The 27,844-nt window shown below is 35.3% G+C and overlaps 1 protein-coding gene across 1 annotated transcript; it reads left to right on the plus strand.

The window, feature by feature from the left end:
- Positions 1-622: 622 nt before the first annotated feature.
- Positions 623-27,844, plus strand: LOC124355005 (tRNA (adenine(37)-N6)-methyltransferase-like). The gene is made up of 5 exons (XM_046805872.1): positions 623-950; positions 7,128-7,469; positions 9,928-10,085; positions 21,851-22,185; positions 27,404-27,844. The coding sequence occupies exons 1-5, from the start codon at positions 862-864 to the stop codon at positions 27,740-27,742; spliced, it is 1,263 nt and encodes a 420-aa protein (XP_046661828.1). The 5' UTR covers positions 623-861; the 3' UTR covers positions 27,743-27,844.

Below are 27,844 nucleotides of genomic sequence, written 5' to 3' on the forward strand. Positions count from 1 at the left end.
ATGGATTGCAGCCACCATGCAAAAGAGGAGATTGAACCCAGCGGAGGCGTCAGGGTCTACACAGTGTCCAGCCTAGTTTACTTCAAGATCATCTGAGACCAAGCTGCTGGTGGCAAAAAGCGTGTCTTAAAGTTAAAGTATAAATTTTAAAAGATTTCTTGATATCGAAGTAATGATCAGTAAATTTAATATTAATCCATGTAGGATATTAATTAGTTACAACATTAATCAACCACTACACAAATGTTCCCGTAGCACAGTTTTTAATATTTTCAGCACTGTTCGAGCCACTCTACATAGCTAAGGCCCAAGGGACCAATACGTCCTCTTCTGTAGACTGATGGTCATAATCTCGGCTCACCTGAGAGATCATGCGTCCAAATCCCGAGAAGGGCCCCAATCATGTTTAAATATAATAAATATGGTGAAGAATAATAAACAGTGTACATCGAAGCCATAGCTAACTGAGGCTTAAAATTAAAAAAAAACAAAGGTTGTTCAATCGATCCCATTTTTTTAATTAGACAATAATTCTGTCCACAGTTGTAATTTTATATTAAGTTTTGTCTTTTTTAGTTTCGGAACGAATTTCCTTCCTCTTTGGTAATAGCCTGTATGGAGATTAGACTTGTCTTAACATAACCTTCAAAATCTGATTCTGATTGACGTTTTTGTGCATGTATTTTGAGTGTTTTCTGCATAGGCTGAAATATATATTTACAAAAACCACTTGCAATCTCCATGCTGAATTTATTACTTCAATAAATACCAGTTTATTGTAGTAAAATGTCATGAACTTCTTAAAAAATTATAATTCTTTGATATTTTTATTTTAGAAATTTGACTTTCTTTTTTAAAGGAATGGCTCAAGAAGATGTTGATTCTTTTAATAAATTATTTAATCTTCAGAAGCAACTTTCTCTTGCAAGAACAGAAATTAACAATTTAAGGTAATTATTACTTTGTTTTGTATTGTAGCCTAATGTAAAATTTAATTTTCATTAATCCCACAACTGGCGGTCATTTCATCCTGTAGTGTCATAGTACAAGGTATTAAAAAAAAATGTATAAAATAGAAATTAGAAGCAATATATAAGTGTATAACATATTTGTTCATAATTATAAAAAATGAATATTTGCATTAATTAAATTAGACAATACAAATATTTTATTTTAACATTTTTAAAGAAAGACATATTTTACAAAAAGAATTTTTGAAATTTGGGTGGGGGGAGGAACTATGCCTTTCAAATCAAGTTATCGTCAGAAAAATGTAAATGTGAGATAGCCATTTTGTGTCAAATTTCATCTAGTTTCAGAAAACATAAACTTTATATACATATATGAAACCATTATTAAGCTATAAAACAAAAAGCGGTTATGTGGATAAATTTTGAAAACGAGTCTATAAGTAAGAGTTTGCTAATACAAGTTTTGCTATTACAATTCTACATGAATATGTGTCATATGCATATTTTCTTACTGAATATAAAATAAGCTATACAGCAACAATGAAATAAGTTCCATAACTCATTTTTTTAAAAGTTACTTTTTTCAGTATTTAAAAATTGTACAAAAAATTTTCATGCGGTAAAGTATAAGATAATTTTAAAAGTTTGAACTTTTAAAATTTATGGTTTATAACTGATGTTTTGTAGTTTTAGAAAACCATAAACTATATCTAAATGTATAAAATAATACCAAATATACAAAAAAATGCAATTTTTCGCTCCAGTTAGAAAAATTTAAATTCTTGACATACACTGTTACTAAATTAGCCAATTTTCTTTTTACATCAGCCTGAACATTGCTGAATTAGAATGAATATTAACATTACCGTGGATAATATAAAAGTGAAAAACAAAACTATGTGAAATGAATTTTAGCCAAACAAACTCCAATATCCTACTCAAAGCCGATAATTTATAAAATTTCAGTGAAAAGACATTTCTTTATTGTCAAATTTATTTATTGCACGAATACAATACCCAACAACACACTACACATTTAATACGACACTAAACACGAATAATACTAATGATGTGAAAGTTAACAATGCCGTCAAGTACGTACACAACAAACAGCTGATGTTTTCATTTACATTCTTAATAATCAACTTTTTACGTCACAACCATAATAACAAAGAGGGATAAAACTTTAGTTTTCGTTAGCGTTTTAATTCCCGAATCCAATGGTGCATGAATCAAATGTATGATGTTATCACTGGATGTATAAGAAGTGATAATGTGAGGGAATGTTTGAGCAACAAAATTATGTGAGTTAACACTACAAAAACAGCAAAAGGCAAAATATTGTTTTTATTAACACCATGAAGGTTAAGCACTTTTTCTGTGGGTGGTCTTAAGATCTACGCTGTGAACTTTTTTCGAAGTTACTTCAGGCTAAGCTCAGATTTGTCAGCACATAAAAGTGATTTGCATTATGTTGATGTGCTGAAACTAGTGATGGGAGAATTGAATACTTAAAAGAATCAAATACAGTGTACATTCGAAAACACTTTGTATTTGATTACTTTATATGCGCTGAGTATTTCTAACAGACAAGGCTAGACGTGTCTTACTTCCTTCTCGAAATATATTATTTCTTGTTCATTTGGAATTGTCCATGTGAAAAAAGTTGGGATAATCCTTTGCCTTTTTGTACCCCCTCAGAACATGTCGTAGTCATGATTTATGAACTTCAGAAGTAATATCTTTGTTTACCTGCTACTGCAGTTCTTGTTGTTCTTGTATAAATATATTGAAGCCAAAAACAAACCTTAATCAAATTTTGTTATTACATAACAACATAAATAAAACATCCATGTTGTCTTTATTATTTACAAATGTATTCATTAATTGAGTAGTTGAACAATTATACATATTTTTAAGTTTGAACATTTGTAATGATTTATTCCAAATTGTGAATCTTCCCTTATTTATTATTTTCAAAGTTCAGATATGCTATATATTCATTTAAATCCCTCCAATGAATACTTATACATGAATACGAATACAGTTGTTGAGTATTATTTTTGTATACTATTAATTAGTCTGAATGATTGAAAATTGTAGGTTTGAATTCAATTCTCCTAGATAAATTGTATTCACTTCAAAAGTATTTAAATTCATTTTGAGGTATTCAAATATGTGAATACCCAGGTTGTATTTGAATACTATTCAATTAGAACTGTATTCTATTCTCCCATTACTAGCTGAAACAAAACTCTTTGATACTAGAGGCAGTGTATGAAAAGATTATCTAGATCCTAGCTCATTTGCGATACGTTATGAAAACCTGAACGTATTTTAAATTTATCTTCGACACATTGAAGTAACATATTAGCCTACAAAATTATAATACAATCCCTTCCACTGTAATATTCTGCAGTGTTTATTCAAATTTGAAATTTGTAAGTACAACATTGTAAGTTAGTTATGAATAGTTGTTTATTTTGTTTAGAGCATTGTTATAAGATGTAAGTTTAAAATTAATTCTAAGCTCGGTTTTAAAATAAGAAATCCATAAAATGATGTAGTACTTTTTAATAGTAGAGTTTCAACCATCTGCTTCCTATTTATTTTCGTCTGCAAAATACTTTAAGAAAGAGTCAGAAATTTCCCGTGGGCTCACTGGAAATGTACTTAAAAGTTTCAGATCAAAAACTTAAAAATAACTCAGTAAGACCACTTTATGATTGCTATTAATGTCAAATTACAGGCTTTATTACACCTGATTGTTAGTTGAGAATGTTTACATTTTGAGTTTGTTTATGTTTTGTATAAATTGATGAATAAAATGTTTATTGTAAACAAAGAAATTATTTTAGTAATTCTTTAGTGGTGATGATGAGTAGACAGCATGATAAATACAGACATAAAAGTGAGATGTATGACTCATTTCAAACAAAAGTGGAAAAGTTTACATGTGATGGATTGATGAATCAACAAACGGGAAGATTATGAAGCCTACTTTCTGTTGCTGTGTAAGGTATAGGGAGGACTCTCACAGAGCAGAAGAAGGTAGAAGAGACCTCTTACTAGCTTATGTAGGTAGGACTTGGATCGTTGAGAAAAGTCTCAAATTTTCTACTTCCATTGAAAATACATCAGGCCTCCTGGGATGAGGTTCGCGGGTTTAGGTCAGTGTAAGACACATAGAGCCATTGACTGGTCCAGCTAGGTTAATGTGTACTCTTTCCCAAATCTTTCGTGGTACATTTCAAGGATCTAATGGATCTCTTCATGTTATCTCGATTCTCTTGGCAAAGAGTTTACTTTTTTATGAACATCTAAATATCATGATCGATGTTATGCCACCACACATAGACATAGTATTGTACAACTGATCTAAACAACCTTTGGAAGATCTCGTGAATTTCCAAACATTCGTTGTAGTGGTTTGTGGTCAGTCACTAGTGTTAATTTCTGACCGTAGGTGTATTGGTGAAATTTCCTAACCCCAAGTACAATAGCCAAAGCTTTGCTATCAATGTTAGAATATTGTTTTTCGGTAGGCTTAAGAATACGACTTGTATAAGCATCAGTTTTTCATCTCCATTTTCATACCTGTGCATAAGTACACATCCAAGGCCCATTTTCCGAGGCATCGCAGACCATTAACAGAGGTTTCAATTTATCGTATGGTACCACTGTATCTTTGCTGGACAATATTGTTTTTTGCTTCATAAAAACCTTTTCCTCTTTTTCGGTCCATCCCCACCTTGAGTTTGTACCTGTTAGCTTATGTAGACCACTACAAATAGCACAAAGTTTTGGGATGAATTTTTCATAGTAATTTAGAGACCCCAAGAACGATCTTAGCTGCTTAGTATTTGTCTGTGACGGAGCACCTCGTATTGCCTGTGTCTTTTCTTCTGTCGGATGTGTACAGTTTTGGTCGATTTTATGTCCTAAATAAGTTACAGACTTCTCAAAACATTTACTCAACATTGCTTTTAAACCAACCTCTTTCATTCTTCGTAACATTTCTCTCAAATTCCTGATATGTTCATTTCTATCGTTTCCTGTTACTATGATATCGTCTAGCAGAACTCTTACCTGAGATAAACCTTTTAAAGCTTTTTCATGTACCTCTGGAAAATACCTGGACTTGATGACAAGCCGAAAGGTAACTAGGTACAGGTGTGTACCTGTAGTATCCATTGTGGGTGGCTATTACTAGATATTTTCTGTCTTCCTCCGCAACTTGCATGTGGAGGTACGCATCTGTAAATCTATGATGGAGAATTTCTTACCCCCTACAATTTTACTTGTGAGTTCTTCAAAAGTTGGAATAAGAGCACTCTCTGATACTAAATTTGGATTCAGTGTTAACACAGAAATCTCCACATACCCGCACAGAACCCTTATTCTTCTCTATATTAACTATTGGAGTGGCCCATGATACAGGCGTTTCGGCGGGATTCACTTCCTCCTTCTTAAAAAGTCGTGATAGTTCATTGTCAATTCTGGGTAGAGAGAAAGGAACTCTGGGGGCTGGAAAATGCTTAGGTATCGCATCATCCTTTACATGGATTTTTGCTTGGTATCCTTTAATTCTTCCTAACCCCTCTGAAAATACATAATTGAATTCCTTAACAATCTCTTGAACTCTAGGAAAGAGTTCACATTGACCTAGCTGGATCAGTCAATGGCTCTATGTGGCTTGTAGGTATTGATGCTCTCTCTAAGTGAGCAGAAGTTGACTGCTTGAAGACGAAAACATCTACAGTAATCATTACAAGCATGGTTCAGTAGATAGGGACTACTAAATGAAATAGTCACTGATAATGTACCCCAGTTTGTTTCAAATAAGATTTAAAACTTTTTCAAAAGAAATGCAATAAACTAGATTAAGACTACTCCTTACCATCCAAAAAGTAATGAACTTGTGCAATGACTTATCAGAACCTTAAAAAGGAGATACTACTCGGCGAAAAATGAAGTAGGAGATGGTACATTAGCTCCCCAAAGAGTACCCTTTAGCTACAGATATTCCCCTCAAAAAACCACCGGAAAGGCTCCTTCTGAAATTTTTTTAGGACGTAGAATGCCCACGGTATTTGACAATATGAAACCTAATCTTAGAAGGAAAATTGAAGCAAAACTTTGGAGGGATCTAACTAGAGATACCCAAAAAGACCCTAGAGTCTTTGAAGAGGGAGAAGAAATTTCAATAAAGAATGAACATGGCAGCGGTAGGTCGGCTGGAGTTGTGGGAAAATGAAGTACGAAGTTGTTGCTGGTGGAATTGTAAAAAGGAAGCATTTAGACCAATTGAGAAAACGTGTGGGTGCCATGGATGAACAGGCAACGATCCAATGTTAATGGCGATGACAATTATTAAGGGGGGAAAAGTGCAGGATTGCTATTAATGTCAAATCACAGGTTTTATTACAAGCTGGTTGTTAGTTGAGAATGTTTACATTTTAAGTTTGTTTATGTTTTGTTTAAATTGATGAATAAAATATTTGTTGTTAAAAAGAAGTTATTTTAGTAATTCTTTAATCATCACCTGTCAGACTGTCACATGTACCATATATTCCAAACTGCAGTAGGGGTAAAATTCATCTTGAGAAACATCTACGGTAAACAATGCCAAAGGGTTAATTATATAACTGTGGCAACTATAGAGTTGTTATACCATCAATGTTGTACAAGTTAATCTTCACAACTAACAATGTATTTTCAATGTGTTATTTTAAGATGATAACAACACCTGAAATATGCTTTCTCGTCTGACTGTGCTAGAAGGGATATTTGACTCTTCGAATCATATTTAATCACAGTCGTCTAATACACCATTTTGTGAAGTAATATATATAGTAGCAAATATTTTTATAAAGGTTGAAGTTGTTTACTTCTCTTAATGTTTTATTATTACTAAGTAAGCTGTTGAGTTTAGAAGCAAAACCTTCAGACGTTAGTATTTTATTCAAGCACTGTAAAAATACATTTTTGCAGAGATCAGGTAAATATTTGTTACCCGTCAGATCACATATTTGCTTCATCACATAGCTAAAATATTTTGATTTTAACATGTGTTAATCAAACTTTGAATAAGTTATATATTATCATCTATTTTTCTCTATCTGTCATTGAAAAAATACTGTTACTTTGTTACAGGAGAGAAATCAAGAGCTTAAAATTTTCACAATCTAAAGAGATAAGCCATGTTAAAACAATGTTGGAGTCTTGGAAGTGCTCTTCATGTCAACCATCTGAAGAGTTGCCTCAGAATTGTGAGGCAGCAGCAGTTTCTGAGAATGGCGGGACTTCAGACAACCAAGAGAGAAACATTGAACTGCAGCCTATAGGGATTATTAGCACAGGATTTGTTCAGAAACGAGCAATACCGAGGCAACCCAATGTTAACTCTAATAGTCTTGGGAAGGTTTCTCTTTTCAACTACATTTTTACCAACCCTGAACACTCATTAGAAGGTTTAGATGGCTTTTCACATATGTGGTAAGTAGGGCTTACTATATATTTTTCTATATTTAATTTAAGAATGTTGTAATTTTTTGAAAAAGTTTAACTTTCTTACTCTGCACTTATTTTGTAGTTTTAAATGTGTTTAGAGAATTTAACACACATTTTAGCTTTACAAATACTGGACTGCTGTGACACCCATGAAGATAGTCAATTTTACCAAAATGTAGTAGTTAAGAAAAATACCTGTAATTATCTGAAAAGATAAGTTTATGGGTTTAGCTTTGTTTTATTCATTATAAAGTGGTAAGTGGACACATATATTTTGCCCAAATATAAAAATATAATCCCAAAAAAGAAATAAAAGTAAAAAATTCAGTGAGCAATACATTTTGAATTTCAAGTCTGTGTAACAGTATATCAACAAAAATACTTGCGTAATTACATACAATATTTTGAATAAAAACATTGATAATGATTAAATAAGACATCACTTTGGTAGGGCCACAAATGTATATGAAAATGATAAGGTTTGTAAAAGAGCTGTAAAGATTATTTGTGTATATGACATACTAACATAGAACTAAATAAATGTTATAAATAGTACTAAATGTTATATAAGCTGCTTTTGAACAAAAATATTGTTCAAAATAGAAAATAGACTAGTAGTATAGCTCTGTTTTATAATCATCCACCCCAAGTATGTAATGTGTAAGGAAATTATCATGGCAATAGGTTTGAGAGTAACATTTTTACAAAATATAAAAATTATTGATCTATTTATTCTTGTTACATGTTTTCGTATAGCAAGCTATCTGTTAGATAAATTGAGGATGGAGCCTTTACCAATTTTACAGATGCAAATGCTGACCAGTGTTTCACACTGTCTGCATCATTGTTGTCAGCATAACTTATAACTCAAATACGAGGGCTGTTCAGAAAGTAACCTCCGGTTGGTCACAGTGCGGGTAGTGGAGGGGAGTAGCGCGCCATCTGTGCATTCACGCACTAAGCAGGTCAGCCGGCATCAAGCTGTAGTCGAGTGAACATCGTACCTGCGCTAGTTTAGTTTTTGTGGCAGTTTGAAATGTGTGCTGCAATAGAAAATACCGCCAAATGTGAAGTGCGTGCTGTTATACGGTTTTTTACAGCCAAAGGATACTCTGCAGCAGCTATTCATCGTGAGCTTTGTGCCGTGTACGGACCACAAGTTATGAGTGAAGGAGTTGTCCGTGAATGGGTACGTTTATTTAAAAGTGGACGAGAAAACGTTCATGATGAAGAGAGGAGTGGTAGACCATCCTTGGTGACTGACGAACTCGTTCAGACAGTTGATGCAAAAGTTCGTGAAAATCGACGTTTCACAATGGCGGAGTTGTCTACTGATTTTCCACAGATTTCTAAGACTCTTTTGTACGAGATAGTGACAGCAAGATTGGGTTACCGTAAGTTATGTGCACGATGGGTGCCCAAAATTCTTACCGACCACCACAAAACTCAAAGAATGGCCTCTGCATTAGACTTTCTGTCACGTTATGCGGACGAAGGAGAACCATTGTTAAACAGAATCGTGACCGGTGACGAAACCTGGATTAAGTACGTAAACCCTGAGACAAAAGAACAATCAAAGATGTGGGCACATTCAGATTCGCCTACCAAACCAAAAAAAGCCCGGCAAGATTTTTCTGCCAGAAAACTGATGGCAACGGTGTTTTGGGATGCCAAAGGGGTGTTGTTGGTTGAATTCATGGAACGTGGGACGACCATTAATCAAGACGTGTACTGTGAAACACTAAAAACATTACGACGGGCTATACAGAACAAACGCCGTGGTATGCTGACTTCCGGTATCGTTTTTTTGCACGATAACGCCCGTCCTCACTCTGCTTGCAGAACAACAGCCCTTCTTAAGTCCTTCAAGTGGGACGTTTTCAACCATCCACCTTACAGCCCAGATCTGGCGCCAAGCGACTATCACCTCTTCATGCATATGAAGAAATGGCTCGGGTCCCAGCGGTTTGATGACGACGAAGAGCTCAAAGATGCGGTCACAGGCTGGCTCAAGGCACAGGCGGGTGATTTTTATGCAGAAGGAATTTCAAAGCTTGTGAAGAGATACGATAAGTGCCTCAATCGTGATGGAGACTATGTCGAAAAATAGTGCAAAGATGTAGTTGTAAGATGTATATATTAAAATATTTTTACTTAACTTGGTGTATTTTTTTCAATCGACCGGAGGTTACTTTCTGAACAGCCCTCGTAACAACTTGGGACACATATTTGGATGCATTATAATTATGTAGGTGAGCAAATAGAAATAACAATACTCTCTACAAAGAGGCCAGATTGCAAGAATACAATTGTGAAAGCAATGTTCTGACTCAGTGTGAACTTGGAAACAGATGTAATTTACGACACCGGCTATGTAAGCCTATGAATTTTAGATTTAACCAACACTAGAGAATACACTGTGTGAAATATTTCTCTTTTCAAGGATACTATTCTACTTCCATCAGAATCAGTCCAATCATATCAGAGCCAAAGTTGCTCCCCCAAGACTGAACGGTAGTCGTGTTGGAGTGTTCGGAACAAGGTCTCCGCATCGACCCTGTCCTATTGGCCTCTCACTGGTTCAAATCAACAAAGTTGAAGGTAGGGGAGTAAAAGTAATTTCTGTATTTTAGTATTGATATTATTTTCTAAACATTATTGATATTGAAACAAAATAACACAACGCACATATCAAAGAAGATTGTTGAACCCTTTTAGCCCCGGCGTCCGATATATCGGACAGAGGTGGTCTAGCTAAAATGTCCAACGTCCGATATACCGGACGTCTCGAGAATTTAATGTAGCTGGCTAATAATATGTCCAAATGCCATCAGTTTCGGTATAGTAGTCGGTGAAGAAACGGGCTACATGCAAAAACAATAAACCTTCCAATTGGCATCGTATTTCGTCGTCATTGAGCGTAGTTTATTTGTCGATGTCAGTTGTCAGACGACTTCAGTTGCATTGTTGTTGTATGCTGACTTATAACCTCAATTAGTTTGCGTGATTGAAAGCGGTTGTTTTTCGTGTGATTTATTGTATTATTAGTAAAAAAACATGAGTAAACGTCGTAGAGAAAAGTTACCAGTGAGTGAAAACACTTTGATAAACACTGGTACTTTGGGATTATACCGACCACACCCATACATGAATCGTTATTTGACATTTTGCTTCTACTGATTACTAGATTAGCGTAGTAGAAACAATATTTCGTCAATATAAAACAGGAATTGTCTTATCGCAAACCCCTCCCCATCCTCAGACAGAGGTCAAAGTCGAGCGTTCTAGTAGATAAGTGATTGCAGAGTCCCGCCGCGCGGCCTGCCGTAATCGGGATTCTCGAGAAAGATAAGATAACAGCGACAAAAATACTGATCACAATACCTGGAAATGCTTGTTGATTAATGGAATGTTAGTTCTGTTACTCAACTACATCGTTTTATAACGTTCTAAGTTCATTGAAAAAGGTTTAAGCGTTGGGGGCATATAACGGAATCTGACCCCATTCCCAAAGTACCATAAAATGTATATATTGTAAATATTATTTCTTTTACTTTTTTGAAAAATTAAACAAGTTTTAGTCTTACAAACCATTACAATTAGTTTGTGTTATTTTACAATTGTTATTATTTCAAAAGTGCAAAAACAAGTAAACATATCTGTATACTTCTACTGACGTGTATGTGGAAATATATATGAAGAAGTGCTTATGCAGCAATACAATTAATTGGATATATCTCCTGCATTTATCAAGGAAAGTTCTTAAAATTTTGTGTGTGTAGTAAGAAATATGTGTACAACAAAATTGCTTCATTTTTCAGGGGCTACAATTTTTTTTTTCTACCGTTTATGTATGTCCAAACTATAAAAAATAAAAAAAATTTTATGTATAAATACGCTAAAAAAAACAAATCATTCTGTAAAAGTACTTTTTAACTATTACATCTAAGAGTACACTTATTTGTGAACAATTTAAAACAAAAACCTAAAAATTATCTTCAAAAATAAGAAAACTAGATGAATTTTCCCTCAATTCTGCACTACGGTCCCTTATCGCCATGGGCTTTCTGGCAAGTCCATGGAAAAATGGCTGGGGTTAAAAGGGTTAATTATAATAGGAATTTTAGTTACAAATGCCATAAACAACCTACATAAATAACAATGCCACGTCACTAATAACAATAGCAATGCTAGAATAGTGTAGAATTATCATCATTGATTAACAGAATATAAGTGACTAATATTTTCAGAGTAATCTGTAATTATTATTCTTTGATGTTTAACAACGACAGGATTAAAATCATGAATGAAAGAAAAATATTGTGTGCGGTGTAAGCATAACATTTAGTTCTTCTCTTCCAACAGGCTGTGGTTGGTATTTTGAAATTTTCTCCCTTTAATGATACATAGTCCTGTATGATCTGAGATGCTGGTTTTTACATTGATTTCTTCTTTTCTGATATTGCAGCATACACAGTCGATGGATGTTTTTGATGTTGGTGCTATACAAGTAGCAAGAAGGTTTTTCATATGGAGGTTGTAGTTTGTCAGGGTCTCGATCATCAGTAGTGTTGTGTTGTTTTTAATTCTTCAGGCAGTCAATATTTTGCTCATCATACATCATATAGGCTACCATTGTGGAAAAAATTCAAAATTTAGAGAATTCCGATGAGGTTGACCTTAACCCTTTGGCTGTTTGCCTTTTTTTTTAATCTTGACATAAACTGTTAGGTTTTTAGCATGGGTCATACCCAGAACTGTTCAGCTCAAAATGGTCTTTTTGCAGGGATTTTCTTAAAAATGTGTAACTTCTTTAAAAATCAAGATATTTGCTTGAAACTTGTTGTGTTCTGTAGAACATAAGGCCGTGCTTTAGAAAAAAATACCTCATGTCAATTAAATTCAATATATTTTTTATAATATGTATTATTTTTTATTTATTTTGTTATTTTATTTTATTTTTTTAGTTTGGAACTATAAAACATATATTTGTTTTAAGGAGGGTGAATTGACAGTATAATATCCTAAAAGTACATTTAATTATGAATAGACCGTGAAAATCTTAAGTAATTTGGATAAAAACTGTTCAAGTTGTAGTAAAAATAAGTAAATAGTTACTTACATGAGTTTGATGCAATTTTCACCAGCTACTTATCAAGTTTCTTTGTCAATAATAAATAAAGTACATTACTGCAAGTGTACAAAAGCTCATTATTTATAGAAAGGACAAACAAATGTTTCACACTATTTACATTATTTACACTTTTTTACTTTTTAGTGACACACGTGCTTGACGAGGCATTCCGCGTGAACGCCCTGCCCACACTTTACACACACTGTGCGCGATCTACGTTTTTTTCCTTCAGGATGGTTGTCACCTGAACACATTCTACAGAGTTTTTCCTTCTTCTCTGGGAGCTTCCTAAGTCCAAAATTAGCTGAAGGGCCATCTCCACCGCCTTGAAGATTATGGGGTACAGATTTGACAGCCATCCATTCTGAGGCAAGTTCTCCCACAATTTCCTTCATGAAATCAGCTCTACGTAGCCGCAGTTCGGTGGTATTCAATTTGTATAGGATGAATGCGTTTAGCACCATGCAGCCCAAAACATTAAATATAACCTTTTTTGCATGCTTCATAGTTCTACGTTCATCCATATATACATACAACATTTGGTCAGTGGAATCGATACCACCCATACCACGGTTGTATTGATGGGCAATTTTAGTTTTAGTCTTTATAAGGAGACGACCACTTCTTCTAATAGAGTATGTCTCAGAAGCAGCCTGGCAGTCAGTTGATAGGATTAAAAATTGAGAGGAGTTGCTTTTTTTTCCCTATGCGCCATAATGAGCATTGGGCCTTTCCTTACATAGGTCTTTTGACCAACAGCATACTTTCCCAATAACTGTTTAGGTATACCTTTCCTGTCTTTCCTAATAGTTCCAGTAACAAAAGTTTGGTGACTGTACAAAGTTCTAGCAAGTGCAATTGAAGTAAAAAAGTTGTCAAGAAACATATGGTGCCCTTTTCCCAAACAATTTGCCATTCTTAGCAAGGTCATTACAACTGTGCCTCCCAAACCCGTCTCAACAACTCTTTCATTTTCTTCTGATCTTTGAGCTCCTTTATAACAGTAAAAAGATACACAGTAGCGTGTTATTGAATCGCAAAGGACCCACAATTTAATACCCCACTTGTGGTGTTTTTTTTTTGGCAGGTACTGAGTAAGTCCAATTCGTTTTTTAGTTCCCACCAAAGACTCATCTACAGATAGGGCTTTAGTTGGCTTGTAATGAAGCTTGAACAGCCGGTTTGCATGGTCGATTATAGGTTGAAACCTACCACAAGGGTCATACCCAGGATTTCCGTGAGGGACTAGTTTAGTGACATCTACAATGTGGAAAAATTTTAATAACAAAATGAATCTATTTGAAGTCATCACTTTGCCAAAAAATGGAGTGGATTGTGTGAAATGGGTATCCCAATAGCTGGCAATACTAGGCTTGTTGATCATGCCCATGTTCAGTATGATTGCCAAAAAAGCTTTCATCTCAGCTAGGGTAACATCTACCCACTTTCTGACTCGACTGAAAGGCGATAAGGTCTGCTCATTGTCAGCAATGTAGTTCCTAGCATACCTGTTTGTCTCAGTAACAAAAACATTCAAAATTGCAGTTGTAAAAAACAGTTTTATGTACTCTATAGGTTTCGAGTTTTGTGGAGGGCAGTGTTTAGGTCCACTTACTTCAGAAAATGTAAATTAGTGATTGTAAGGTGGATCATTGCCTTCCTCTACTTCGTCCCAACTACTATCATCATCGTCAGCTGGATCATTTTGTGGAACATTTTGATTATCAGTTGTATCGTTTTGTGGGACATTTTGACTAGCCCCAGTTCTTTCCAAACTAACTGTACAACGCCTACGACGCTTTGGAACTGATAGATTTGGCCTATGCCTAGGCGGAGTTTCATCTACCTCAGAGTCAGATGATGACACATCAGGCTGGTTACGGCTGCTAATTGGTAATTTTATTTTACCTCGTTGAAGTCCTGTTGAGGTTGATGGTTGATAAGGATCATAATTAGGATCCTCGTCCGTGTCATCTATGAAATCATTGCTAGATTGTTGATCAGAATCACTGCTATCTACATTAGAAGAATGTTCGGAGTCACTGTCACTTCGGAAATTCAAACCAGCAGTTTGAACAATGTTTATCAGAGTGTTCTCACTAACGGGAGATTTAGATCGTTTTCCACTCATTATTATAACACTTCACAGAGATAATGTAAACAGCGCACAATAACCTCAAAAGAACAGACAGGCAACCGCGAAAACAACAAAAGGTACCAAGCGAGCGATTCGTGTTGGCACTGCCAGTGCAAGCCCGCCCACCCGCCCGCCAAGGCCACTCGAATCGCGGCAATGGTCTTGGATTCATTACAGCGGATGTATGTAAAAAGAGCATAAACACTTATTTTCTTGTATAGCATGTATTCCTCTACTGATTGATATATAGTTACGCTAGTTTATTTAAAAAAAATACATTAAAACAAATTGATTGCGAAACAACGATATATCGTTCTGAAACAGTTTTCAGAAAAACTACCAACAACGATATATCGTTGTGAAACAGTTTTCGGTAAAACTATCTACAACGATATATCGTTGTGAAACAGCCAAAGGGTTAATCTGTCTCTAACTCTTACGGCTGAAGCAGGAAATGCCCTTCTGCAAGAGAATCTACAATTAAAAGCAGAAAAGGCCCAACTCCTTGAAAAGTGCACAAGACTCGAGGCAAAGTTGGCAGATACTACAGAAGAATTAGAGGAAGTGGACCAAATTAAGGAAAAATGTCAAAGTAAAGTTGAGAATCTGTACCAAGAACTGGCAAACTTGCAAAACCAACTAGACAGATAAAAACAAAATCAAACTCAACTACATCAGTTTTTTGAAGAACACAACATTAATCAACGTAAAATCATTGATAGCTATGAGATCAAGATTGCCAACCTAGCTAACACCATAAAATTACTCAGTACCAAGCTAGAATCAATGACAAACAACACAGAAATCCACCAAGTCCCACACAGAGATGTCGATACACAAACAAGTCCACCCACTAGAGATGTTTCCTTGCCACTGGCAATCACTTGTAAACCGACTGACGATCAACCAAGCAACCATTCCCTAATACAGGATTATGACCTATCTAAAAGCCCGACAAGATCAAGTTGAGAACTCTATTAAAATACTACAGAACCAGTTGCAGAATCATGCAGATGGACTCCAGCCCAGGCCAGCAAAGCACATACCGTCTAACAAAAATAAAATCACAACTCCAAACAACCACTTCAGTGTTTCCCTACAAGTTGCTAAAAATAGAGTGTGTAAGCAAAACAAAAAAGCTGCTCACATACCAGCAGTTAGTCCCCACTATATAGAGCCAACCGAGACTACACCAGTGTCTTCTGCAGAAAATGTCCAGAAAATGTCTAAAAACCCACCTTTGAACTCAAAGCAAAGGGCCAAGGATGAGACCTGTGAAGAGTTCTTCTCTAAACACATTGTGTTTTTCAAGAACCACATGCTCAAGCACTATGGCTACTTGAGTTCACCTGCTGCATTACCACACCTTAAAGATCCAGATCAACCATCCTTCACCTCAGTCGAACTGACACCTCCAACAACGTACTCTACCACAAATGACCTGCTACAACACCCAAAACATTTTTTAGACCACTACTTAATAAACAGCAAATTAAAGTAGCTAGGTCCCAGGCCACTACTTCAAAAACCAAAACAACTCCCATCACCATCTTCCACCAGAATGTTCAAGGCTTAAGAAAAAAGATAGAAAGAATAAATCACTTAATGAGTGACCTCGAACCTACTTTTCTGGTACTTACTGAGCATGGACTGAGCACAGAGGAGTTATTACTTACTAAAATCAGTGGGTATAATCTAATAACACACTTCAGTCGAAAAGAACACAGATCGGGGGGAGTTGCAATATACATCCAAGAATTTGCTAATACAGAGGTAGAAGAAGTAAATATCTCAAACCAAAGCATAGAGTTGATCATGGAAACGGCATTAGTAAAAATAAAAATAAAAAATAAAACACTTTACTTACTGGGTATTTACCGCTCTCCAGGAGGACAGACCAGACTGGCTGTTGATGTTTTATCTGAAATACTTGCCTCTTTTCAAGCAGAAAGCAAAGTCCTTGTTTTAATGGGTGACATTAATGTAGATAGGCTGACTGAAAATGCAGACAACATATACCTCGAAAATGAACTACAGACCTTTGGAGCAAGACGACTACCACTTCCAGCGACAAGAATCACCAACTACTCACAAACATCTATAGACTGTATTTGTACCAATATACAGGAGGATTTCATTGAATTTACAGTAGTTGAAGCTGGAATAGCAGATCACACAGGCCAAACATGCACTGTCACAATAGAAAAAGATGTACCTTTTATAAAAGAAACTACACAAAAAAGAATTTTTTCCAGAAAAAACCTAGACAGCCTAAAAGATGAACTCTCCAAAGAAAACTGGGACAGAGTTCATAGTGCTCCCGATGCTGAAGAAGCATACAATGCCTTTCTTACAACTGTAAGACTAAAATTGGATCATACATGCCCCTGTAAAAAGGTAAGAGCAAAGCGGAAAGGACAGAAAACCATTCAATATGATGAAGAAGCCAAAACACTAAAACAAGATTTTCTCGCCGCTCTACACAGATACCAGATCACTGGAAGTGAAAACGACAAAAAAATCAATGGTAGACAGAAAGAAAAACTATGATCTGAAGCTAAGAAATCTAAAGCGAAACACTGTAACAGAGTACATTACAAGTGCTGATAATAAGTCTAAGGCTATCTGGGAAGTAATTAACACAGAAAAACAATGTAAACAGAGGGAGGAACCAAATCTGCAACTAGAGATAGACGGAAACCTCGTAGTTCAGAGCCCTGCGGACATCGTTGAACAATTGAACAAATACTTTGTTGAAATAGCAGATGCAACTTTAGAAAGAAATAGAAACCAATTTAAAAATAAAACAATAACACATCCAATGATCCTACCACCTAGCAATATCCAGCCATTAATTCTAACACCTACAACAACTGAAGAAGTTTTAAAAACAATAGCCTCATTAAAATCCAAGTTCTCAAGTGGAGTGGATGAGATTCCATCAAAAGCTGTAAAGCACTGTGCCAAACAACTAGCAGCTCCTCTTGTCAGTATAATAAACAATACTTTCAATGTAGGTCAGTTTCCTTCTGCTCTAAAGATAGCTAAAATATACCCAAAACACAAAAAAGGCTCATACACTAAACAGGAAAACTACCGACCTATTTCATTAATCTCAACCTTTTCAAAAATAATAGAGAAGATCACACTTTCAAGAATGATGGCCCACCTGGAAAGATATGATCTAATTGCGAAAAACCAGCATGGATTTCTCAAAGGCAGGTCTACGAACACAGCTCTATCCACCTTAATTGAGCACACTATTGACCATCTGGAGGCTCGCAGGTACGTTTCAGCAGTACTGCTAGATTATAGCAAAGCTTTTGACTGCCTTGGTCATGACCTTATTCTGAAAAAACTGTCAACGCTGGGAGTAGAGGGAGTGGCTAGGGAGTGGGTGGTCGGTTACTTGAAGGGCCGCAGTCAATTAGTTGAAATTCAACAAAACATAAATGGAAAAAGATGTACATATCGATCCAAACAGCTCCCAGTCACCAGAGGAGTGCCCCAAGGCTCAGTGCTGGGACCCTTCTTATTCATTCTCTTTACAAATGACTTTTCCAGCTTCATCAGTAAGGAAAATGTGGAACCTATAATGTATGCAGATGATACAACTCTTCTGTTTACACATAACACTCCACAAGGATTACACTCAGATATCCTATCATCAACAGATAAAGCACTTCAATACTGTCTTCAAAATGATTTGGCCATCAACCCCTTAAAAACAACACAGATAAATTTTAGCAGAAAACAGGAGCAACTCCCAGAAATTCCAGAAATTACAGTAGAAAAAAACTATAAACTTCTAGGTCTAACAATTGATGCGGAACTTTCTTGGAACGATCACATACACAACTTGTCTAAAAAGCTTTCGTCTGGAATTTATGTGGTGAAGAGAATGATGTGGATAGGAGGTCTAGAAACAGCTAAAACAACATATTATGCTGTGATTGAGTCACATATAAGGTATGGATTGATCTCATGGGGAGGAACATCTGAAGGAAATCTTAACAAAATCCTAGTTCTCCAGAAAAAGGCTGTCAGGGCACTCGCAGGACTAAACTACAATGATAGCTGCAGGGAAGCTTTTAAATCCCTAAAGCTTCTAACTGCTCCAGCACTCTACATCCATGCCGTAGTCATGTATGCAAAGGAACTAGACCTTCCTAGGAATGAGGATTTTCACTCCTATTATACTAGAAGAGCAAACGACTACAGTCTTCCTGCCCATCACACAACCCAATACAGCAAGAAACCCTCATATATTGGTCGCAAAATTATCAACTCCCTTCCATTTTACCTGAAGACTACGCCAGTGAACAAACTAAAGAAAACACTCTGGGACTTTCTAGTGGAACGACCAGTGTACTCAATCAAGGAATTTTTAGATCAACTGGGACGCAAGCTATTATTATTACAAAATCATCCAGTTCTGAACAAAATCTGAAAGTTTGTAAAGCAAGAAATTCTTTTTTACTACTGTGAGGCCATTGTATTTCTTAATGAAATTACAAATAAAGATATTTGTCTATTGTCTATTGTCTATTTATGTGCCCATTAGAATGATAGGGTGTTGCTGGGACTGTAGGTTTTCTAGAACTTAAGCTAGCACTTCTAGAACAGACTCAAAAGTTATTATCTGGTCTGTAAGTACTTTCTGTACTAAAAAATTAACTTGCCCACTTTGAGTTTAATGGCAGCCAATTCGCACACCAGTTCTAGCTAGAGATCATCAATGGTGATGATCGCCTCACTGTTTTCCTTAAGATGTTCTCTCATGTAGATGGCTACTCCGCTCTCTAGAACATTCGAGTTTTGTTACATGTTCTCTTCTGTGAAATTTAATAGTATCTAAAATGTTTGTTTAGATCCCTTTGATTTTTCTTTGTGCAGTGTTGTGTTGGTGATGGTTTCTTCTAGATTAAGCTCAGAGGATGGGAGAGCAATGTGGCCTTGTACTCTGTGTAAATGATGATATAATTCCTGTTTGTTCTGAGATTGATTGGAGATCAATGCAGTCTGTACTGTATTGCTTCTTAAGGTTTCCTCCTCTCTCTATATTGTAATGTTTTTTCATCTTTCTTTAAAAAAGTTATATAATTTATTAAGAATTCCTCATAACAAACCTTCTTCACTGCTCTTTTGATTCTGAGTTTATTGATGGAGAGTTGCTAAAGCTGCATTAGTTTTAGTCTGCCAGGTACATTGGAGATAGTGGATTCTGATTTCAAGGATGATAAAGGTGTATTGTCTGTTAAGGTCATTGTTTCTGTCAAGGTGTTCAGATTTTGTTTGCAGGTTTGGCTGGTTCCTGAGGTCAGAGATTGGCTGGATTCTGTCTATTGAAGTGCTACTCAAAAAGATGGCGGACACTGAAGATAAACTAGGAAAGTGCTCCCTTAATTTGTGAAGTTTTGGGTGGGTTAAACCAACAATGCACCTCCTAACTACTCACCACATGACCAAGACATCTGTAACACACTATAAAGCTGCTAATCACCATTGTGTGATTAACAGCTTTATAGTGTGTTACAAACACACAAGTCTACAAGTCTAAAAACAATAGACATGTATAAACACAAGAAGAATTTTTATCTACTGAAATTTTTCTCTTATATAACACATTCTCATCTACTAACACTGCCAAACTTCAAGGTGGACTTTATAATAATAATAATAGTCATAAAATAAAAAAAACTTATATTTCTATATTATTGTTCTGACTAGCGTGAATACCACTGTTATTATGTTTAACTACTATATTACAGTCTAGTTATAATACAATAGTTCACACCTTCACTGTTGCTCTATACCAAGTGATTCTGACCAGCTATAAATGGGTCTTATGAAATAATGCTACTACCACTGTCATTGTTTTAAACTACTGCATAACCACTGAGTAATCTTGAATAGTTGTACTTAGTCTGACGTTCTAGTGCATCTTCTACATAGAACTAGACTGATCCTAGAGACTTTAAATTTGGCACATAGACTGCTTCTATTAGTTCAAGAGAACTCTATTGATTTTGAGGTCAGAAGTTCAAAGTTAAAGGTAAAAATCAAATTTTAGCATATAATTTTGGTCTTATGGGTAACTACAATGGCTATGTGAAAATCGCAGAACAGCTTTTTAAACAATTTTAGTACAATCAAATGGCATAGTGACACCCATAGAGGAGTTGCTCTGTTGGATTTGTTAGTAAGACTTGTTGATACATTCTGTTTGGTTTGTTTCGATTTACTCCATTTTATCATATGTTTTGATATGACTTAGGGTTCTGGCAAAATTCTTCTGTCTGTTTGTGTATCTGCTGGATGTTTTAAGAACTAATCGAGCTGTGGACTTGAAATTTTTCATGTAACTTCGTTTCTACTTAGGCAATGTCATATGTAATGATAGGACATGACCCTCTATAGGATTTGGCTGGGCATTTTTTTGTGTCTAACTATTAGGGTATCTCAAAAAAGATTTCATTTTTAGATTTTAAATTATATATGTTTCATTGGTACATAAGTTAATTTTTACATAAAAAATGAGTTCGATGATGGTGTGTGTGTCCTTTCATGAAATTTGGATGAGTGTCATTGAAGCCTATCATTTAGTAGGCTACCAATATTCTTTCTGTTTGAATGTCTGTTTATCTGTAGGATCGAGAATGACATAAGGTATATTCTTTAAATTTTGTATGTAACTTCAGCTAAGCCTGTAACTCAAAATGTGGTGCCAAAATGCTGAAAACTGAACTGCCACCAGAGACTAATGTAATTGCCAGCTCCAGGGTTAATTAACAATGTATATTGTAATACTATCATTACTATATTAGTTAGCAGTTTTTAATTTTCTTTTTAGAATAAATATTAAAATTGTTTTTGAGCTTGATTTGTAAAATGGACCCATTAAATGTTCACACACCAAACAAATCATTATTGCTTTGCTATATGGTTGTGAGTATTGTGTAAGTGCTTGTTCAGCACATAACGACAAAACATAGCCATAATGACCAATTTTGATACTTATGATGAATGCCTAAGGTCATAGGTGTCAATAATGTAGAGATTTTCTGAATTGTAGTAAATATCGAAATGTTACAGGATCTTCTGTTTATTTCTCTGGAGTAGACATGTTGGACGGCACACCAGTATTGGATCTGAAACCCTACATACCGCACTATGACAACCCTGTGGAGCTCAATGTGGACTGGGATGGGCAGTGTGGGGTTCCCACTGAAACTGAGAGGTTGGAACTGGACGGGCAGGAGTCTGACCCGGAAAGTGCAGGGCCCTCCACTGTCACTCTCCGAGCCCCTACTACCATAGTGGGGGGTGTAGATTCAGAACGGGAGGCTCCAGACGGAGAGGAGGGAGTCAACCCAGCAGCTTCTCTCCTGCTCGGCACCAGCTCCTCCCCCTTGCCAGCACATAGGCATGTAAGTGTTGTAAGACCACTGTCATTATGTCAGTTTATGACCGTCAAGTATGAGGTGTTTGTTTATGCCAATCTCCAAAACCAATAAACCAATTTCAATTAAATTTTGTAGATATGTATTGTTTGTCCAACTTATTTTGGTCTCTAAAGTTGTGGGAATATTAGTTGAAATATCCTGCTGAATGTAATTAACTGTTTTGTACAAACATTGTTTTATGATAGCACAACCATATGTTTAATTAATGTACCACTATTGTACTGATAATATTTTTTTCATAATAACCGTGAATGTTTAAGTGCAATATTGTCTAGGTACTCAAAAGACTGGTTGGCCCCCTTGACAATGTGATGTGGCATTTTTACACTAAGATGCTTCAACGAACCTGCAAAACAAGACTTCTCACTCAAAATCTCAGTATCATAAATAGTTACTGAAGTATTGCATAAACTTCCTAATGATTTCTCTCTTATACCTGAATAAATGTCTTTTGACCATAATAGACTTCTCAGAATCAGAAATATTTTATTGTCATTAAGCTTAATTACAGCGATAGACAAAGTCAGCTTATTCATTTATGTACATACAGATAAATTAATAAATAAAACACATACTATATCACGAATAAATAAAACAAATACAAACAAAACAAACAAACAATTACGGTTTATAATTTAACAAATCAATGGGACACACAACGAAAATTAATTTTAAAAGCATAAACATGTAATATCGCTGCTTAAGAAATCTGAGACTGAGTAATAAACATTATTCTTGAACCAGTTCTCTAATACTCTCTTAAAATTCTTTAAAGGTACAATCCATGCATTTTGTGATAATTTGTTAAACAGTTTAATTTTCATAAAAATATGGCTACCTCTAGTTTTTTCTAATCTTACTTTTCGTATCATACCCATGTACTTGTTCCCTAATTGTAAAGCTGCGGAGGACTTCTTTTACACTTACTAAACAACAGTAAATATAAAGATTTGGCAATATCATAATTTTATACTCTCTAAATAGAGGAACACAAATTTCTCTGTCTGATACATTTTTTATTGACCTAACCGCTTTTTTTTTTGCCATATGAATGCTCAATTCTAAGTACGTATGTATATTATCTTCCTCAAGAAAAGGCAAACTCAAATCTGGCACTGGAAATATCTTAGACTCAAAGAGACCTAAGACGACCCTTTTTGACAGAAGTTAGTGTCTGAAATTTGATTTCCCAATTCACTAACAGAATGTTTGAAGTGATTATTTAATTGTTCAGGGTCAAGTGTGATGTCTCTAGTAGAATTTGGAGAGTGTTCTTGAGATATAACCTCCCAATCTGCTTTGCACTTATTTTGTGCTTGGTATATCTATGACCTTTCACAGGCTATTTTTGTGGCAGAGGGCACATATTAACTTAGATGTGCCCTATAGCTACTTTTACAAACGAGATACACATTGTAAGCTAACTCAGTATTCTCTGATCCATTCCTCAACATGTTTTTATAAATATTATATAAACTTAACGTGTAATCTATTTCCTGAGCAAGTTCACAATTGTACCACTTTATTTTTTCTACTGTTTAGTTTACTATTAACCTCGTTTTTTTACTAATTAAGGGTGAGCAAAAATGCCACAAATTGATATAGTGCCTAAAAAAATTGACAGATATTGTCGAGACATTTATCTTTCCTAATTCAAAATCAGTGATCATATTCCACTTTTCTTTCTTCAATTTCTCAATAAAAAATTCAATATGTCTACAATTTGAGAACGAAAGAATGTTTTAGAAACTTTGTTTTTTTTAATGTTTTAAGATTAGGTTAACATATTTTAAACTGATTACAAGTGGAATATGATCTGAAAAGTGGCCATCTACAGAGTTTACAGTATATAAATCATTAGAGAAATTTACCAATATATTATCTATGCAATAGTTGGCTCTTGTTGGTGCCAAATAAGTACTGTAAATGTTGAGTGACCTTAATAAGTTTAGAAATCGAATAGAATGTTTGTTATTAGTTGGCAACATCTCTACATTAAAATTTCCGCAATCACTTTTGTTTCTTTAGATATAATTTTCTTTGCGGCTAATACAAATTTTTCAAAAAAATTATTAATGTTACCTTGAGGCAACCTGTAAAGAGAAATAACAAACAAATTTTGTGAAATTAATTTTGCACAACTTAACTCAATATCCATTTCCAAACAATACTCATCCGTTTCAATCACTCCAACTTCAGTACTAGTTTTACTAAAATTCCCAACCCCCCATTTTTGAAACATTTTCTACAAAAAAAATAACTGGAACATAACCTTGAGGTGTATATATACACAGGTGACGTGAGCCAGTGTTCAGACATACTGATAACTTCAATGTCATGTTCCTTACAGAAGCTTTCTAATTCTAGCAGTTTGTTTCTCACACACTTTATATTTACCTGAAGAATTTTTTAATTGTTTTGACGTTTTAATGTTACTAGCATAACATTTGTCATTCCCTATATTTCTATGAAACCTATTGAACTAACTAAACTTATAGTACTATTCACATTTGAATTATTATAAAGGAAACACAATGTTCTGAATTGCTCTCCACACCAACAGTGTGTACTCTCAGTTTATCACTCATTCAACAAAAACTTGTATTAGAAGCACGAGCACAACTCCTGCAGACTGATGAAAATACTCAGAAGTAGTGACATTAGTAGTTTTTGATTGGTCCATCTGCTGAGCTTCCTCTACTGGCCTTTGGGTACCAGTAAGATTAAACGCCGGGGCGGCAAATCACGAATTTGACGTTACCAACGTATTCTGCTCACCCTCCTGAACAAAAAAATATATATAGTACTATGGGGTGCAAATGACAAATAACATGATTTTAGGGGGTATATTGATAAGTGGTAAAGTTTCTAATGTTTTAATGTTCAGTTTGTGTGCTGTGTCTGGATAATCTGTTTACTTGAATATTATCTGCGGCCGGGACTGATAGCAGCCTGATAGCATACCTGTTATCTGAGTTGTCGGGGCATAGGTCAGTTCTACACAAGATATCGTGTTCAGTAGGTCGGATTGAGTGAGTGAGTTTACAATGATGAATCAACCATCCACTAGTTCAACCAACCCTAGTGAATTGTGTGTGTCGGAGTGTTTCGTAGGGCACGTAAAGAGCTTACGTTTTAACCGAAACGAAATTATCTCTTTTTTAATAGAACAGGGCATTTTTAAAAATGAGTGTATTTGTTCGTCGTGCGGTCGAGTGGTGTTTTTAAACCGGGAGACTGTGTCGTTTCGTTGTGATAGACCACTTTTTTGTTGCTGCTGTTTAGCTATATCCGCCAACACACTAATGGTAAGTGTTCTCTGTTAATATCCATCTATATATTTGAGTTTTTAATGATTTATTTAGTTTTTAAACTTTACATAATTGCCTTTGCATTACATTTCAATTTATATTTTTGATCAGCCCCTCTAGAATTTTATATTTTACTGATAGGTACTATCTCGAGGGATGTTTTTCTTTTATTGACATCAGCGCGGGGCAGCACCGAAGGTGCTGCCGAAGCCCGCGCTGATGGCCGGAGGCACTCGTAATTAATTTTTTTCTCGAAATTAAGAAAAACATTATTAATTTTGATCAAAATTCTGCTCATTTCTGTAATTTCTCATTTACGTTTGCAAAGATGGCGGCGCAACCGATGACGTCATCACGAGGTTCAATCATTGGCCACAAAAGGTCACGTGACGCTAGACGTGGATGTAGAACATGGAGATATTACTGGAAAGTTATTTAATTTTTTATTTTCTAGAACTTCGTTATTTCTCATTTCCACCCCATCAAACCTTATACTTTTTTTTTATATAGGACGATTCCAATAAGTTAAGAACGCAAAACTCGTATTTTTCCGCCCCGGCGGTTAATATGATAATTACCGGCCTTTGTATTGAAAACAGTTTTCTCAGGCTTCCTACAAACTCACTATGGGTGAGCCTATTCCACAGATCTCTTTGTGCTGTTTGGTCATAAGAAATTACAAATATACTGTGGCTCTTGTTGAGCGTTGAAACATCAGAATATTTTGTGCAAAGTGTTGCGATCGAATACAGTCCCTAACACAACTCATAGCAGAACAAATTAATGTTTTCAGTCCTTTTGACTTAATGTCTATATCGAGCTGGTAGAATGCATCATTGTCATTATTGGTAGGTTTATTGTAGTACTTCTGTTTTGTTACAAGGCTGTACACTGATGATGCATTAGGTACCTTCTGGTAAGCTAGATTTTTGTAAATGAGATCTAATACGTGAGACTGACTAAACTTTTGTATGAATACACCTGCTACCCTGACAGACATATGTTTTTTAGTGTCCTGGAAATCATAGGACATAGTGTGTGCAAAACCAACTGATGGGTCATCTTTATACTGCTCTATAATCTAACTCATCTCTGTTTCCAGCACTGTGATTCGATCATTTCTTGGAACATTTGTTTCTTTTACTAGAGAGGAATTATTTTGTAACAATTTTAATAACATTTCAGCAGTCTTCACCTTTCCTTTTTTGTTCATATGTAGTCCATAGCTAGTGAATACATGTCGAGGAAAGATATGTAGAGGAAGAAGTTTTAGTTCTGGATGATTTTTGGCTATGATTTCAATCTCTACATTAACTGTAGATATTTTTAGATACAGGTTTGGAGTATCAAATCTCATGGGAACTATAGCCAGTACAAGATTGGTGTGCTTGGAGTTTTTTATCAGCGTCTGTACTATTCATGTTGTGAATAGAACAGTTTTCTTATTATCATACTGGCCTGTTACTACATCAGATGAAAAGATTGATACATGCACTACTGGAATAATGTTTAATCCTTTGTGCTGCTCACAGAAGTAATGTAGTCGGAAACAAGAATTATGTTTGTCTAGGAAGTTGTTCATAACACATGTTTTATATACATACATTTGATAACAAGAACGTAGTGTTTTAATGATTAAAATTCATTTAAGACCAACTGCATAATAGACATCCAAAGGAAAATTTGAGCTCATGGTCAATGGCGATAATGGGTGTACGTTAATCTATGATTAATATTTGCCCCAAATGCCGTATAATTCAACTGTGTCCAGTGAATCATACGAGCTTCATAAAGACTAAAGTTGCCTGAAAAGAATGGTTAACGAGAATAAGTTGTCAATTACGTGCTTGATGTACTATGTTGTGTTTCAGATCCGTGTTCCAGACTGGATCTCTCAGTCATCAGTATCACAGCTTCAGGTGATGTTCACACCACAAGCAGAGAATATTCTTTCTTCTCTTCAAGGGGAGACTAACATACAGAGAATAATAACGGATGTTTTGCGTGAAGATCCTCGATCCGTGTACTTACGTGACAGATACGCTAATCAGTTCTATACGTTTCTAATTAATAACTACCATGTGAGTTGCAAGTTTGATGACAATAACCACATAGTGAAGGTGTTCCGTATCGTGTCTGCAGGAACACTCTGTGAGTGTGGACACCCGGAGTGGCAGTGTTCTACCCATGGTGGGAGTATTGAATCTTAACTTCACCTTAAGTCATATTTTGCTTGATTGTTACCTGTGATTCACATTTAATTTTTTTAAACATTCTGATCACTCAAGTGCAATATACACATTTGTACATTG

Source organism: Homalodisca vitripennis, chromosome 2 (assembly GCF_021130785.1).
Source record: "Homalodisca vitripennis isolate AUS2020 chromosome 2, UT_GWSS_2.1, whole genome shotgun sequence".
NCBI classification, from domain to species: domain Eukaryota; kingdom Metazoa; phylum Arthropoda; class Insecta; order Hemiptera; family Cicadellidae; genus Homalodisca; species Homalodisca vitripennis.